This window comes from Salmo trutta, chromosome 33, assembly GCF_901001165.1.
Source record: "Salmo trutta chromosome 33, fSalTru1.1, whole genome shotgun sequence".
NCBI classification, from domain to species: Eukaryota; Metazoa; Chordata; class Actinopteri; order Salmoniformes; family Salmonidae; genus Salmo; species Salmo trutta.
The window spans coordinates 8,390,614-8,405,885 of NC_042989.1; the positions used below are offsets into that span (position 1 = coordinate 8,390,614).

The following is a 15,272-nucleotide window of genomic DNA, read 5'->3' on the forward strand; positions in this document are numbered from 1 at the left end:
CCACTAATTGTGAGGCTAGATTTATCAGAAACAGCATGGAAAGGGGCAAATTCAATGAAAATAAGATAGGGAATGAGGAATGTGAAACTCTCATTAGGGCGACTACATGTTAAAGGACCCCATCTCGGTGTATTGATCATGATCTCTGTGTTTCTAGGTAGTGTGAAACTGTATATATCTGGTATGGTCATGCAAGGTTATGTGATGTGGCAAGCGTTGTGTGGTCAAAGTAACGTGGTTCATGAAGGCAGACCTTTAGATCACCTCCGTTTTAATTAGCTCTTGATGGTTCACTGTCTCTTCTTGAATAGTAATAACGATAGTACAGAACGTTCTTCTTTTTGGTCCGGTGGAGGAGATGAAGGACTTGCGTAGTAACCTTGTCGATTATGAGTGTGCAATATTGTAATCAATTAAAGAGAGAGTGTGTTGTTATGGTTTGTTTCTATGAGTGTGTGTGTGGAGAGAGAGAGAGAGAGAGAGAGAGAGAGTGAGTGTGTTGTTATGGTTTGTTTCTATGAGTGTGTGTGTGGAGAGAGAGAGAGTGTGTGTGTTGTTATGGTTTGTTTCTATGAGTGTGTGTGTGGAGAGAGAGAGAGAGAGAGAGAGAGAGAGAGAGAGTGTGTGTGTTGTTATGGTTTGTTTCTATGAGTTTGTGTGTGGAGTGAGTGAGTGAGTGAGTGAGTGAGTGAGTGAGTGAGTGAGTGAGTGAGATACTGAGAGAGAGAGAGAGAGAGAGAGAGAGAGAGAGAGAGAGAGAGAGTGTTGTTATTGTTTGTATCTATGAGTTTGTATGTAGAGAGAGTGAGAGAGAGAGAGAGAGAGAGAGAGAGAGAGAGAGAGTGTGTTGTTATGGTTTGTTTCTATGAGTTTGTGTGTGGAGTGAGTGAGTGAGTGAGTGAGTGAGTGAGTGAGTGAGATACTGAGAGAGAGAAAGAGAGAGAGAGAGAGTGTGTTGTTATTGTTTGTATCTATGAGTTTGTATGTAGAGAGAGTGAGAGAGAGAGAGAGAGAGAGAGAGAGAGAGAGAGAGAGAGTGTGTTGTTATTGTTGTATCTATGAGTTTGTATGTAGAGAGAGTGAGAGAGAGAGAGAGAGAGAGAGAGAGAGAGAGAGAGAGAGAGAGTGTTGTTATGGTTTGTTTCTATGAGTGTGTGTGTGGAGAGAGTGAGTGAGACATATATACATAATATGACATTTGAAATGTCTTTATTATTTTGGAACTCTTGTAAGTGTAATGCGTACTGTAAATGTTGTATTGTTAATTTCACTTTTGTTTATTATCTATTTCACTTGCTTTGGCAATGTAAACATACATTTCCCATGCCAATAAAGCCCTTAAATTGAAAATATAATTGAATTCAGAGAGAGAGTGTTGTTATGGTGAGTGTCTATGAATGTGTGCAGAGAGAGAGAGAGAGAGAGAGAGAGAGAGGGAGAGTGTTGTTATGGTGAGTTTATATGAATGTGTCTTGGTATTTGAAGGTGTGTTGATATAAGTGGCATGTAGAGGTCTTGATGACGACTCGCTAGAGTCAGTTGCCGAGACGGGAGCTAATTCAAACTCAAGAGCCCTGCTCAGATCAGGCACCCGCAGAGCCAGTCCATCATTCAGTCAGCTTAGACACCCTCCGTAGGACCCAAAGAGGGAGACTGTATCTATCTCTGTACCCCCCAACATCCAGTTCTCTTCTCAATCCTCTCTCCAACCCCCAACCAGCACCAACAAGCCAGCAGGGTGCAGATCCACTGAGACGGATCAGTGTGTGTCTGCAGTACAGAAGATTTGCCACCCAGGGTGCCTTCATATATCCAGGTATTTGTGTATGTATATCCAGAAGTGGATTTTACTGATTTTGATTGAAAATACTAAATCAGCACGATGGTATTTGATTTATTATGATGCACATGGAATTTCAGAAGGTGAGGAGGGAACGTGTAAAGTGTTATTTTTGTAAGGGCTGAATTAAAATCTGTATCGCTGAAGTATCGCGGAAGATCCGCATTAAAACGCAAAGGTCATTTCCACGCAGGATTTACCGTGAATGCAGTCTCTGTGAACGCGGGGAACATTGCCTTTACATTTCAATCGAGCTATAACGCAGATCTTCCTCGATACTTCTGCGATACGGATTGAATCCAGTCCCAAATTGAATGTCCGATTTCTTCATTTCAATGTATTTATCAATTTCTAAATTGCAGAAGTTGCATTACTTATTAAGAGAGAGAGTGTGCGCGCGCGCATGTGTGTGTGTGTGTGTGTGTGTGTGTGTGTGTGTGTGTGTGTGTGTGTGTGTGTGTGTGTGTGTGTGCGTGTGTGTGCGCGTGTGTTGCATAATGTGGTGAACATACACACTCCTAACGTGTTTCAAATAAACAGAGTAGAGACAGGCCATGTGGTGTCTGAATATCATGTTTACTGTAACGAACCAATGGCATTGGACTCATCAGGCCTGAGAACGACGGAACGCTGTCCTCACCTCAGTGACATCATAGACAACACAGCCAATCGCAGCCTAAAGAATCAGTTCATGTATTTAAATAAATTGACATCACACACAGCAGAACATCCCTACTCAAAGCCTCCGCCCTCCCCCTGAATGTCCCGATCTGGACATTAATACATATCAAAAATGACAGATTTTTCCATGTCTTCATCCCAACCCTGTATTATTCTTTAAATACAAACATGAAAAACATTTCTAAAAAGGAAATAGTCAAATTATGGAATGTGAAATCTAAAGAGTGAACAGCAGCAAAGCATTATTTCATAATCAGGACCTTCGGACTAACGTCAACTCTTTTCTCTCTGGTAGAGGGGCTATCTGCATAGCCTATTAGACCTGAACCTCTGTGAAGGAAAACTAAATGAACACACCCACAGACAGTGTTCCATGAAGATGTCTTTACACAAAGTGAACACAATCAACAGCATAGCTTAGCTCTGCTTGGTGTTCTGTCTACGGTGCCCAGGGGCGGACAAACAGTGCAGCAAACAGGACATAGCTCTTAGCACATATCAAAGCACCAATATTGGAAAGGAAACATAAACATTTCAAAAGATGATAAAGCACAGATATGGGAGCTCTGTGCTGCTAAACAGTTGGAGAACAGTTCTGTACATCTAAGTGAGCAGGTTTAAAATACCCACCCTGGTTCTGACTGATTGAAAGGTGTCCGTATGATGGTGGTCAGGTACGGTAGCTACTAACGGCCTGTAATTATAGCTTATGGTTTGAGGCGAATGTAGCTTGTAGCTTTGATCGTATCCAGCCTCGGCTGCTCTGTGTACAGTACATGGTTCTGTGAGTCGGATGTGCAGGAGTCGAACTATGGTATCCAGATATATAATGTCCCTGCACTTCATTAGAGACTTTCCTCTGTTTTCTATGTGTGTGTGTGTGTGTGTGTGTGTGTGTGTGTGTGTGTGTGTGTGTGTGTGTGTGCGTGCGTGTCTTTTTCTACACGCTATATATGTCCCTTCTCTGACTGAAGGGACAGAGCAGGGACATATCAGAAGCATGTCCACATCAGAAGAGTTAGCATTTACAGGAAACAAAAAGAGACAAAAGAGCAAAACATTTGGAATTGTAACAGTTTTGTATTTGTGCTCTATTCTTCTCATGCTGAGAAACCTGTGGGGAGGCAGGTCAGGTGCCTGTACAACTGACACACAGGTCACAAAGGTCAAGGGTCAAAGGGTAGCTAGATGACCGCAAAGAGGGGAGGTCACTGCCAGTGTCAGTTAGAACACAAACTATAATAAAAATGAAATAAAAATGAAAACAAAACATGTCAGGGTAATCATAGAACAATATGTACAACCAATACAATAGTAAACAAAAACATCTACTTGTGTATTTTTGTTGCTAAAAGGATGTCAAACAACCTTTTATTTCCCTTCTGTACAATAAGATTCATTTCAACAATACAAATTCATCAGGGGTTTTTTGCACTATTTTATCCTGCCAAATGAAAGAAAATATATCGTGGCAGCCTGTGAGTTGTATCTTGAAGTTGCAATGTTGTCCCCCTCCCCCAAATAAGATAATGACATACAGGTACTTAAAGTACCCTTTTCACAAAGGATGCACATACAAGTTAAAAAATACAAGCTTCTGTAGAAAGACAGCAAGTGCCTACACATGTATTTCAAACCAGCCATGAAGAATATCCATTCCAGAAGAAGATCAATAGATACAGATCAGGAATGTCAGTATTTTCCTGCAAAGCAATAACAATGTTCCATAGTTTCTACGAGGGAAACTTCCAGAACTTCCATCAGCTGGCCCCATCCCCCCCCATCCAAGTTTGTTACAGTTCACTTTTTTTATTCATTTTTTAAAATTATTATTATTACACCCAAGGCAGAATAAAAGTTACTAAAACTTAAGACTTTTACAGTTACAGTGACAAAAACATTTTAAGAGACCCACAATTTAAATTGGACTGCAAAATAAAATTTAAAAAACAACATTTTTTTCTATTTTTGTAAAATGCCCAGGCATTCTCCAATATTACAAATACTGGTATACTTTTACAGTAAACAAGAAAAATGTAATATATATTCATATACAGTATATTTATATATACTAAAACCCCGTCACCAAAAAACAATATACACATCGCCACTATGGCATTCAGAGAAACTGTATAAGCAAACTTGAGAAAAAAAAATACTTTTTTAAAACACACATACACACAATTATTATTTTACCCTTGTACTTGTTTCAATACTGTAAACGTATTTTAAGACAGAGTGCACTAAATTATTTTTTGTTTTGTTTCTGCAGTTCCTGATTTTTTTGTCCAGTCTCTTCCTTGACTATTGTGTGGCATAACAATCCACTCTGGCCATGTTTCTATCTAGGGACGCAGTCTTGTCCTGAAGTGAAGAATTTGATATATATCTATATATAGGTTTGTGCCTTTATATGTACATATGCATACATATATACACACACAGACACATCAATGTTGTGCTGGGTACTCCTAACCTAAATGCAGCTTTGTTTAATTTTTTTTAAGTAATCTCTGATATTCTATTGACATTTCATAATCAAATTAGAAACTAAGTTGCCGCATAAATTTGATACATTGTTTTCATTATGTTCAATTCCTTTGCTTCACAAAAGTGTTGCATTTGTCTTGAGAGACGGTGAATAGGAAGATCAGTATTCAAGGCACACTCATGTCAAATTGAATGGCAGTACAAAAACTGTCCCAATAAATTAATTTTTCATTTTTATAGTGCCAGCATTGGGAAAGCCACGCCTATAGCAATGCTAGCACTTCAATCTCAACTGATTCCAAACTCTAGAACCCGTTACCCAGGCCGAATAAATCCAGTCAAAGTAATTTCTTGCTCAGAAGCCGTATTTTCAATTTTCTTTTTCTTTTTTGTGTGTAAAAAAAAAAAAAAGACAAATCATAAAGTGCGGGTCAACTGCAAAGAGCTGTTCATGTTTTTCTATTTCTTCTCAATGACATATTTTTACCTCAATTCTAAAAAAAAAAAAATACTTGGATGTCAAAGGTCAACTTGAGGGGGATCGGAACAGGGGGGTAGGACAGGGGTACATTATTCAAAATAACAGGGAGTGGTGATTTGGGCAAAGGTTGGTGCTTGCTGAAGACCGAAAAATCTTTCCTAAAAAGCTCACTCAGCTGTGCATTCTGTGTGTGTCAGAGTTGCTACTTCTCTCAGAATGCGTTCAACTACACATCACAGGGAGCCCTGAATGAGGAAAGAAAGAAAAAATAGTCTTACTGTTTGGGCACACGCTCAACAGACTTCTACAGACACTGTATGTATCTATAACTGTGCAATTTACTGGTCTGCATATCACTAACTAACTGCCACTGGTTCTGTCTCACAGGGGACTTAACAATATTAACCAGAATAAAAAGTCAACATCATAAACATTTTGACTATGGCACACTATACAATCAGAGTTTTTACTATACAGTATAAATTCATTTTCAAAACGATTGCTAGATATTTCTAGAAAAAAATGCATAGGGCTGTTTTCAAGTGATATCATAAACATTGTCACTGAATGTAATAGTTATTCATAATAATGTTGAAATCAATTGTATGTCATTCTAATCCGCTATGGCTGTGACCACCACTACCCAGCCCCTTCCTAAACTGAACAATGCAGTAGATGACATATGGACTGATTACAAAAATAATTACCAAGAGTAACATTAAATATGAATGGTGATCAAAACAGAAAAAGAGGACATTTAAAAGACACAGCTGCCCTAAAGTATGCGTCTATCGTAATGCAGTTTGAAATGGCTGCCGGGTACTGCACCCTGAGTGAGACTGAAGGTGGTAAGACTCTCTGTAATGCTACTCTGTACTGAGTGTCCGACAGGGAGTTTGTAACAGTACTTGGAGTTTTAATAGTTAGCCGGCAGAGGAGTGAGAGGGGAGTGTGTATCAGAGACAAGGGACAGGGGATTGGGGGAGGGTGTAATCTGTGGGCATGGGCAATTGTGTTCAACTCATCCACGGAATGATAATGAGGGGGTGAATGGGAAAATAAAGGAGAGGAAAGAGGCCCTATAGCTCACCCTAAGATCTCCCTGCTCTCTCTCGTTATAAAGCTGCGCAGTTTAGGCCGACGGTTTAGCCATCCTACAACTGTGTGATAAAAGATTCAACAAAAATGAAAAGAAAACATCAGTACTTGCATTGTCATAGCAGATATGTTGTGCTTAGGATGAGTTATGGTGAGTTTAGGACAGGCTTGTTTAGATGTAAACAGTGTGAGAGAACTGTGAGGGGCTTCTTTAGAAACACATGAGCGGTATCTCTGTTTTTCTAGCGTCGTCTGTCCGGGTTGGTACTAGGTACCGCTAAGCAGCTGCCTTTGTGATAATCTGTTTATTTTTCTTCCTTCTTAATAAGTGTATTTACTTGGGAGGTGGCAGGGTTTGTGAACCTCGATGTTCTCTTTAGATTTACTGTCATAATTGACATTCAGTGCTACATATCTAATTAGATTGACATGTTTAAAGTCTGTTCACGCTACAATGCCAAAGGATTGTTGTCCGCGTACGTATATCCTGTCGTGTATAACAAACAAAAACTAGCTTTCTCAGTTATGCTTTCTAAAAATGAAAAGATTCAATTTGGCTTCTCTTCAAGAAATTACATGTGTAGCTTTAAATATACAATTTCCTATGAGCAGCGGCCTAAAGAGTATTCAAATGTTTTTTTTGTCTGCAGAAAAATCTCAGGATATCCTCTGGGTTGAAAAATAATGAAATAAAATCCCAGCAATTAAAATAAAAAGTAAAACAAATTTAAAATGACTAAATAAAAATGTACCTGCACATGCCAAAATATTACAAAATCCAATAAATACAGAAATTATTGCACAGTTAAAGGCTCCACATATGTCATCATTTAATTCAGCCTCTGACCGACCGTTAAAAAGGATCTTTAGCCAAATGAGGCAGTTTAGATCGGCTTCAATTGGTGCTGTTAATATTTGTTTGTTTGTTTAATTGTTTTTCTCGGGTGGCAGTTTCTCAGGCAAAAACATAAAATTAACCCAAAATTCGATATTTAAGAAAAAGAGTATCCAGCTACCCTTTTTTGTATTTTTTTAAAATATATAAGTCAATGTGTGGCGAAAGAGGCAAAATAGGAAAATCTGGCTTAGCTTCTCTCTGCTTGCTCAATTTTGACCTCGTTGGTCATCAAATGTTCCCCGTGCCACTTTTTCATGTGTTTCTCGAGAGTGCTGTACACGCTGAAGGGCATTTGGCAAATGTCACAGCGGTACACTTCCTTACCCATCTGCCCGTGGGTCTTCATGTGGCGGGTGAGCTTGGAGCTCTGGGCGCAGGCGTAGTTGCACAGCTCGCACTTGTAGGGCCTCTCTCCCGTGTGGCTGCGCCGGTGCACTGTCAGGTTGCTGCAGTTCTTGAACACCTTGCCGCAGTACTCGCAGGTGTCGCTCCGTCTGCTCTCCTTGGAGCTGGGCCGGCCAGGTCCCGGGCCCCCCAAGTGAGGAGTGCTGCCCCCGCTGGCTGTGCCGCTGCGCCCCGACAGGCCGCCATCCAGGAGGTCCCCGGGAGGCGTGGAGAAACGCAGGCTGCCGTTCTCAGACGAGTGCTCAGAGGAGGTGCCAAAGGGAGATTGTCTGGAGTGGGTAAAGCCCAGGAAAGGGTCTTTGATGAAATGTCGTGAGGCAGCGTATCCCACCAGCCACTGGGAGTAGACGTTCTCGGAGGGGATGAGGGGCGCCGGGGGCATTTCCAGGTCCTTCTCAATCTTGATCCTCTTGTTGGAGGAGTTGGACAAGCAAGGGCTGGTGATGGGAGTGGGTTTGCGGGGAAACAAGCCTGAGAAAGAGTCGCCGGAGCCACAGTTCCTGCCGTTGACCGTGGGCTTCTGGTGGTCCCTTTCCATCTGGTGGTGATGGTGCTCCCTCTCCATCTCTCCCACCACAGAGTCCTCATCCCCAGTGTCCCGCTGCCCGTCGGACCCCCTCTTGGAGAAGAGCATCCGATTTTTACGATTGTCGACTATCAAGTTATTGTACTGCTGTATAGTGCTCAGGCCCACGCTCTCCACCATCTTGCCCAGAGAGAGGGCATTCTTCTCGTCTGATGGCGGCTTGGAGCCGTTCTCACGGTTACGGTAGAACTCCATGTTGTCCATGCTGAAGTTTGACTCCGGCCTGCTCTCGTTCTCCGGCTCCTCTTCCTCCTCCTCCTCTTCCTCCTCTTCGCCCTCACCCCTGAAGTCTCCATCTCGGTTCTTCATGCCCTCTCCTGTCACGTCGCTGGTGCCCGGCTCTGGTGAGCTGGTGGTGGAGAGCCCGTCGTCAGACCGTCCTGTCATGGAACCAGACTTATGCATGTGTGTCTTCATGTGTCTCTTCAGCTTGCTGGCCTGGGAGCAGGCATGGTCACACAGCTGACACTTATAGGGCTTCTCCCCGGTGTGGCTCCGCCGGTGGACCACCAGGTTGCTCTGGAACTTGAAGGTCTTCCCGCAGAACTCGCATGACTTGCTCTTGGCCTGCGTCTGGGGCGGGGTGGTGCTGTTGGGGGGCATGGGCGGCAGGGGCGGAGTGCTGAGAAAGGGCGACTTTGGGCTGGGCTGGAAGGGGTTGGGGTTGAGCAGGCGGTGCATAGGGTTGGCCCGGCTGGGCGACAGAGGAGGGGTGGCCACGTTGTTGTTCCCTGCCAGCTGCCGGAGTCGCCTGGAGAAGTCCATGGACTGGGATTCGATGGCCATCGGCGTTAACCGCATCACCCTCTCGAAGGCACTGGGGTGCTGGGAGATGAGCCCCATTTCTTCGGCACTAAGGCGTTCCAGCCGGTGGGGGTCCAGGTGGTGGCGGGGTGGGGGGCTGACGAAGGGAGGCGTGTTGGGGAGGCCTCCACGGTTCTCCATGAAGCCTGGTGGGGGCTCTCGGAGCATGGGCCCGGTCATCCTCAGCAGGTGGAAGGGGTTGCTCTCTCCCAGGAAATTGGTGAGGGGGGACTGGGGGATGGAGTCCTGGCCCATGGGGGGCCCGGGGATGGTGATGCGGGGGGTGAGCGATGCGCTGGAGGGGTTGGATTCCAGGTAGATGCGGATGCCGTGGGTGTTCTGGGCGTGCTGTAGAAGGAACCAGGCGCTGGGGAAGTGCTGCTTACACGTGGTGCAGATGTAGCTTGAAGGCTCATCCCTTCCTCCTGCAACACAGGAGAAACACACACCAGAAAGGAAAATGATTAAAACATATTTTACAATTAATTAAATGGCAGTGACTTTACATCTATCTGAGGAATTATATTTAGATTTGTGTATAAAGGTATTTGGAAGTCAGTAAAAATCAAATAAGTGCCACATCCTCATGATGACCTGGCAAGTGACACTTCACTTCCTGAAAGTCCAACATCCTAAAAACGTAAATGCTAACATGCAAAACATTTTGGGACTGTATCAACAGCGGACTAATGGACTAATGTTCTTGAGTGGTGTTTTCCTTTAAATGGATTTGTGTTGAGTGTGTTTGTATTTCAGATGCCGTAGCTCCTTACAATAAGCATCTTTCATATGCATGAGGAGAATAGCATAAATTTCTCCTCATGCATATGAAAGATGCTTTTTTATTTGTAAGGAGCTAGGCATCTGAAAATACAAACACACTCAACACAAATCCATTTAAAGGAAAACACCACTCAAGAACATTAGTCCATTAGTCCGCTGTTGATACAGTCCCAAAATGTTTTGCATGTTAGCATTTACGTTTTTAGGATGTTGGACTTTCAGGAAGTGAAGTGTCACTTGCCAGGTCATCATGAGGATGTGGCACTTATTTGATTTTACTGACTTCCAAATACCTTTATACACAAATCTAAATATAATTCCTCAGATAGATGTAAAGTCACTGCCATTTAATTAATTGTAAAATATGTTTTAATCATTGTCCTTTCTGGTGTGTGTTTCTCCTGTGTTGCAGGAGGAAGGGAATGAGCCTTCAAGCTACATCTGCACCACGTGTAAGCAGCACTTCCCCAGCGCCTGGTTCCTTCTACAGCACGCCCAGAACACCCACGGCATCCGCATCTACCTGGAATCCAACCCTCCAGCGCATCGCTCACCCCCCCGCTCACCATCCCCGGGCCCCCCATGGGCCAGGACTCCATCCCCCAGTCCCCCCTCACCAATTTCCTGGGAGAGAGCAACCCCTTCCACCTGCTGAGGATGACCGGGCCCATGCTCCGAGAGCCCCCACCAGGCTTCATGGAGAACCGTGGAGGCCTCCCCAACACGCCTCCCTTCGTCAGCCCCCCACCCCGCCACCACCTGGACCCCCACCGGCTGAACGCCTTAGTGCCGAAGAAATGGGGCTCATCTCCCAGCACCCCAGTGCCTTCGATGAGGGTGATGCGGTTAACGCCGATGGCCATCGAATCCCAGTCCATGGACTTCTCCAGGCGACTCCCGGCAGCTGGCAGGGAACAACAACGTGGCCACCCCTCCTCTGTCGCCCAAGCCGGGCCAACCCTATGCACCGCCTGCTCAACCCCAACCCCTTCCAGCCCAGCCCAAAAGTCGCCCTTTCGCAGCACTCCGCCCCTGCCGCCCATGCCCCCAACAGCACCACCCCGCCCCAGACGCAGGCCAAGAGCAAGTCATGCGAGTTCTGCGGGAAGACCTTCAAGTTCCAGAGCAACCTGGTGGTCCACCGGCGGAGCCACACCGGGGAGAAGCCCTATAAGTGTCAGCTGTGTGACCATGCCTGCTCCCAGGCCAGCAAGCTGAAGAGGACACATGAAGACACACATGCATAAGTCTGGTTCCATGACAGGACGGTCTGACGACGGGCTCTCCCCACCAGCTCACCAGAGCCGGGCACCAGCGACGTGACAGGAGAGGGGCATTGAAGAACCGAGATGGAGACTTCAGGGGTGAGGGCGAAGAGGAGGAAGAGGAGGAGGAGGAAGAGAGAGCCGGAGAACGAGAGCAGGCCGGAGTCAAACTTCAGCATGGACAACATGGAGTTTCTACCGTAACCGTGAGAACGGCTCCAAGCCGCCATCAGACGAGAAGAATGCCCTCTCTCTGGGCAAGATGGTGGAGAGCGTGGGCCCTGAGCACTATACAGCAGTACAATACCTTGATAGTCGACAATCGTAAAAAATCGGATGCTCTTCTCCAAGAGGGGGTCCGACGGGCAGCGGGACACTGGGGATGAGGACTCTGTGGTGGGAGAGATGGAGAGGGAGCACCATCACCACCAGATGGAAAGGGACCACCAGAAGCCCACGGTCAACGGCAGGAACTGTGGCTCCGGCGACTCTTTCTCAGGCTTGTTTCCCCGCAAACCCACTCCCATCCCCAGCCCTTGCTTGTCCAACTCCTCCAACAAGAGGATCAAGATTGAGAAGGACCTGGAATGCCCCCGGCGCCCCTCATCCCCTCCGAGAACGTCTACTCCCAGTGGCTGGTGGGATACGCTGCCTCACGACATTTCATCAAAGACCCTTTCCTGGGCTTTACCCACTCCAGACAATCTCCCTTGGCACCTCCTCTGAGCACTCGTCTGAGAACGGCAGCCTGCGTTTCTCCACGCCTCCCGGGGACCTCCTGGATGGCGGCCTGTCGGGGCGCAGCGGCACAGCCAGCGGGGGCAGCACTCCTCACTTGGGGGGCCCGGGACCTGGCCGGCCCAGCTCCAAGGAGAGCAGACGGAAGCGACACCTGCGCGTACTGCGGCAAGGTGTTCAAGAACTGCAGCAACCTGACAGTGCACCGGCGCAGCCACACGGGAGAGAGGCCCTACAAGTGCGAGCTGTGCAACTACGCCTGCGCCCAGAGCTCCAAGCTCACCCGCCACATGAAGACCCACGGGCAGATGGGTAAGGAAGTGTACCGCTGTGACATTTGCCAAATGCCCTTCAGCGTGTACAGCACTCTCGAGAAACACATGAAAAAGTGGCACGGGGAACATTTGATGACCAACGAGGTCAAAATTGAGCAAGCAGAGAGAAGCTAAGCCAGATTTTCCTATTTTGCCTCTTTCGCACACATTGACTATATATTTTTAAAAAATACAAAAAAGGGTAGCTGGATACTCTTTTTCTTAAATATCGAATTTGGGTTAATTTTATGTTTTGCCTGAGAAACTGCCACCCGAGAAAAACAATTAAACAAACAAACAAATATTAACAGCACAATTGAAGCCGATCTAAACTGCCTCATTTGGCTAAAGATCCTTTTTAACGGTCGGTCAGAGGCTGAATTAAATGATGACATATGTGGAGCCTTTAACTGTGCAATAATTTCTGTATTTATTGGATTTTGTAATATTTTGGCATGTGCAGGTACATTTTTATTTAGTCATTTTAATTTGTTTTACTTTGTTATTTTAATTGCTGGGATTTTATTTCATTATTTTTCAACCCAGAGGATATCCTGAGATTTTTCTGCAGACAAAAAAAACATTTGAATACTCTTTAGGCCGCTGCTCATAGGAAATTGTATATTTAAAGCTACACATGTAATTTCTTGAAGAGAAGCCAAATTGAATCTTTTCATTTTTAGAAAGCATAACTGAGAAAGCTAGTTTTTGTTGTTATACACGACAGGATATACGTACGCGGACAACAATCCTTGGCATTGTAGCGTGAACAGACTTTAAACATGTCAATCTAATTAGATATGTAGCACTGAATGTCAATTATGACAGTAAATCTAAAGAGAACATCGAGGTTCACAAACCCTGCCACCTCCCAAGTAAATACACTTATTAAGAAGAAGAAAAATAAACAGATTATCACAAAGGCAGCTGCTTAGCGGTACCTAGTACCAACCCGGACAGACGACGCTAGAAAAACAGAGATACCGCTCATGTGTTTTCTAAAGAAGCCCCTCACAGTTCTCTCACACTGTTTACATCTAAACAAGCCTGTCCTAAAACTCACCATAACTCATCTAAGCACAACATATCTGCTATGACAATGCAAGTACTGATGTTTTCTTTTCATTTTTGTTGAATCTTTTATCACACAGTTTAGGATGGCTAAACCGTCGGCCTAAACTGCGCAGCTTTATAACTGAGAGAGAGCAGGGAGATCTTAGGGTGAGCTATAGGGCCTCTTTCCTCTCCTTTATTTTCCCATTCACCCCCTCATTATCATTCCGTGGATGAGTTGAACACAATTGCCCATGCCCACAGATTACACCCTCCCCCAATCCCCTGTCCCTTGTCTCTGATACACACTCCCCTCTCACTCCTCTGCCGGCTAACTATTAAAACTCCAAGTACTGTTACAAAACTCCCTGTCGGACACTCAGTACAGAGTAGCATTACAGAGAGTCTTACCACCTTCAGTCTCACTCAGGGTGCAGTACCCGGCAGCCATTTCAAACTGCATACGATAGACGCATACTTTAGGGCAGCTGTGTCTTTTAAATGTCCTCTTTTTCTGTTTTGATCACCATTCATATTTAATGTTACTCTTGGTAATTATTTTTGTAATCAGTCATATGTCATCTACTGCATGTTCAGTTTAGGAAGGGGCTGGGTAGTGGTGGTCACAGCCATAGCGGATTAGAATGACATACAATTGATTTCAACATTATTATGAATAACTATTACATTCAGTGATCAATGTTTATGATATCACTTGAAAACAGCCCTATGCATTTTTTTCTAGAAATATCTAGCAATCGTTTGAAAATGATTTATACTGTATAGTAAAAACTCTGATTGTATAGTGTGCCATAGTCAAAATGTTTATGATGTTGACTTTTATTCTGGTTAATATTGTTAAGTCCCCTGTGAGACAGAACCAGTGGCAGTTAGTTAGTGATATGCAGACCGTAAAATTGCACAGTTATAGATACATACAGTGTCTGTAGAAGTCCTGTTGAGCGTGTGCCCAAACAGTAAGACTATTTTTTCTTTCTTTCCTCATTCAGGGCTCCCTGTGATGTTTGTAGTTGAACGCATTCTGAGAGAAGTAGCAACTCTGACACACACAGAATGCACAGCTGAGTGAGCTTTTTAGGAAGATTTTTCGGTCTTCAGCAAGCACCAACCTTTGCCCAAAGTCACCACTCCCTGTTATTTTGAATAATGTCCCCCTGTCCTACCCCCCTGTTCCGATCCCCTCAAGTTGACCTTGACATCCAAGTATTTTTTTTTTTTTAGAATTGAGGTAAAAATATGTCCATTGAGAAGAATAGAAAAACATGAACAGCTCTTTGCAGTTGACCCGCACTTTATGATTTGTCTTTTTTTTTTTTTTACACACAAAAAAGAAAAAGAAAATTGAAAATACGGCTTCTGAGCAAGAAATTACTTTGACTGGATTTATTCGGCCTGGGTAACGGGTTCTAGAGTTTGGAATCAGTTGAGATTGAAGTGCTAGCATTGCTATAGGCGTGGCTTTCCCATGCTGGCACTATAAAAATGAAAAATTAATTTATTGGGACAGTTTTTGTACTGCCATTCAATTTGACATGAGTGTGCCTTGAATACTGATCTTCCTATTCACCGTCTCTCAAGACAAATGCAACACTTTTGTGAAGCAAAGGAATTGAACATAATGAAAACAATGTATCAAATTTATGCGGCAACTTAGTTTCTAATTTGATTATGAATGTCAATAGAATATCAGAGATTACTTAAAAAAAATTAAACAAAGCTGCATTTAGGTTAGGAGTACCCAGCACAACATTGATGTGTCTGTTGTGTGTATATATGTATGCATATGTACATATAAGGCACAAACCTATATATAGA

General features: G+C 44.2%; 1 protein-coding gene and 1 pseudogene across 3 annotated transcripts in view; one reads left to right on the forward strand and one right to left on the reverse strand.

Annotated features, from left to right (window-relative positions):
* Positions 1-2,397: 2,397 nt before the first annotated feature.
* Positions 2,398-15,272, reverse strand: part of bcl11ba (BCL11 transcription factor B a) — a 36,037-nt gene continuing 23,162 nt past the window's right edge. The window contains exons 3-5 of one of the 3 annotated variants that reach the window (XM_029729674.1): positions 7,813-9,708; positions 6,583-6,652; positions 2,398-5,737 (exon numbers count right to left, since the gene is read on the reverse strand). In XM_029729674.1, the coding sequence (XP_029585534.1) occupies positions 5,719-5,737; positions 6,583-6,652; positions 7,813-9,708 (1,985 nt within the window). In that variant the 3' untranslated portion in view covers positions 2,398-5,718. Of the gene's footprint in view, positions 9,709-15,272 lie in introns of all 3 variants that reach the window. The other 2 variants (XM_029729675.1, XM_029729673.1) reach the window with 2 other exon arrangements.
* Positions 9,873-12,541, forward strand: LOC115172313 (B-cell lymphoma/leukemia 11B-like; annotated as a pseudogene).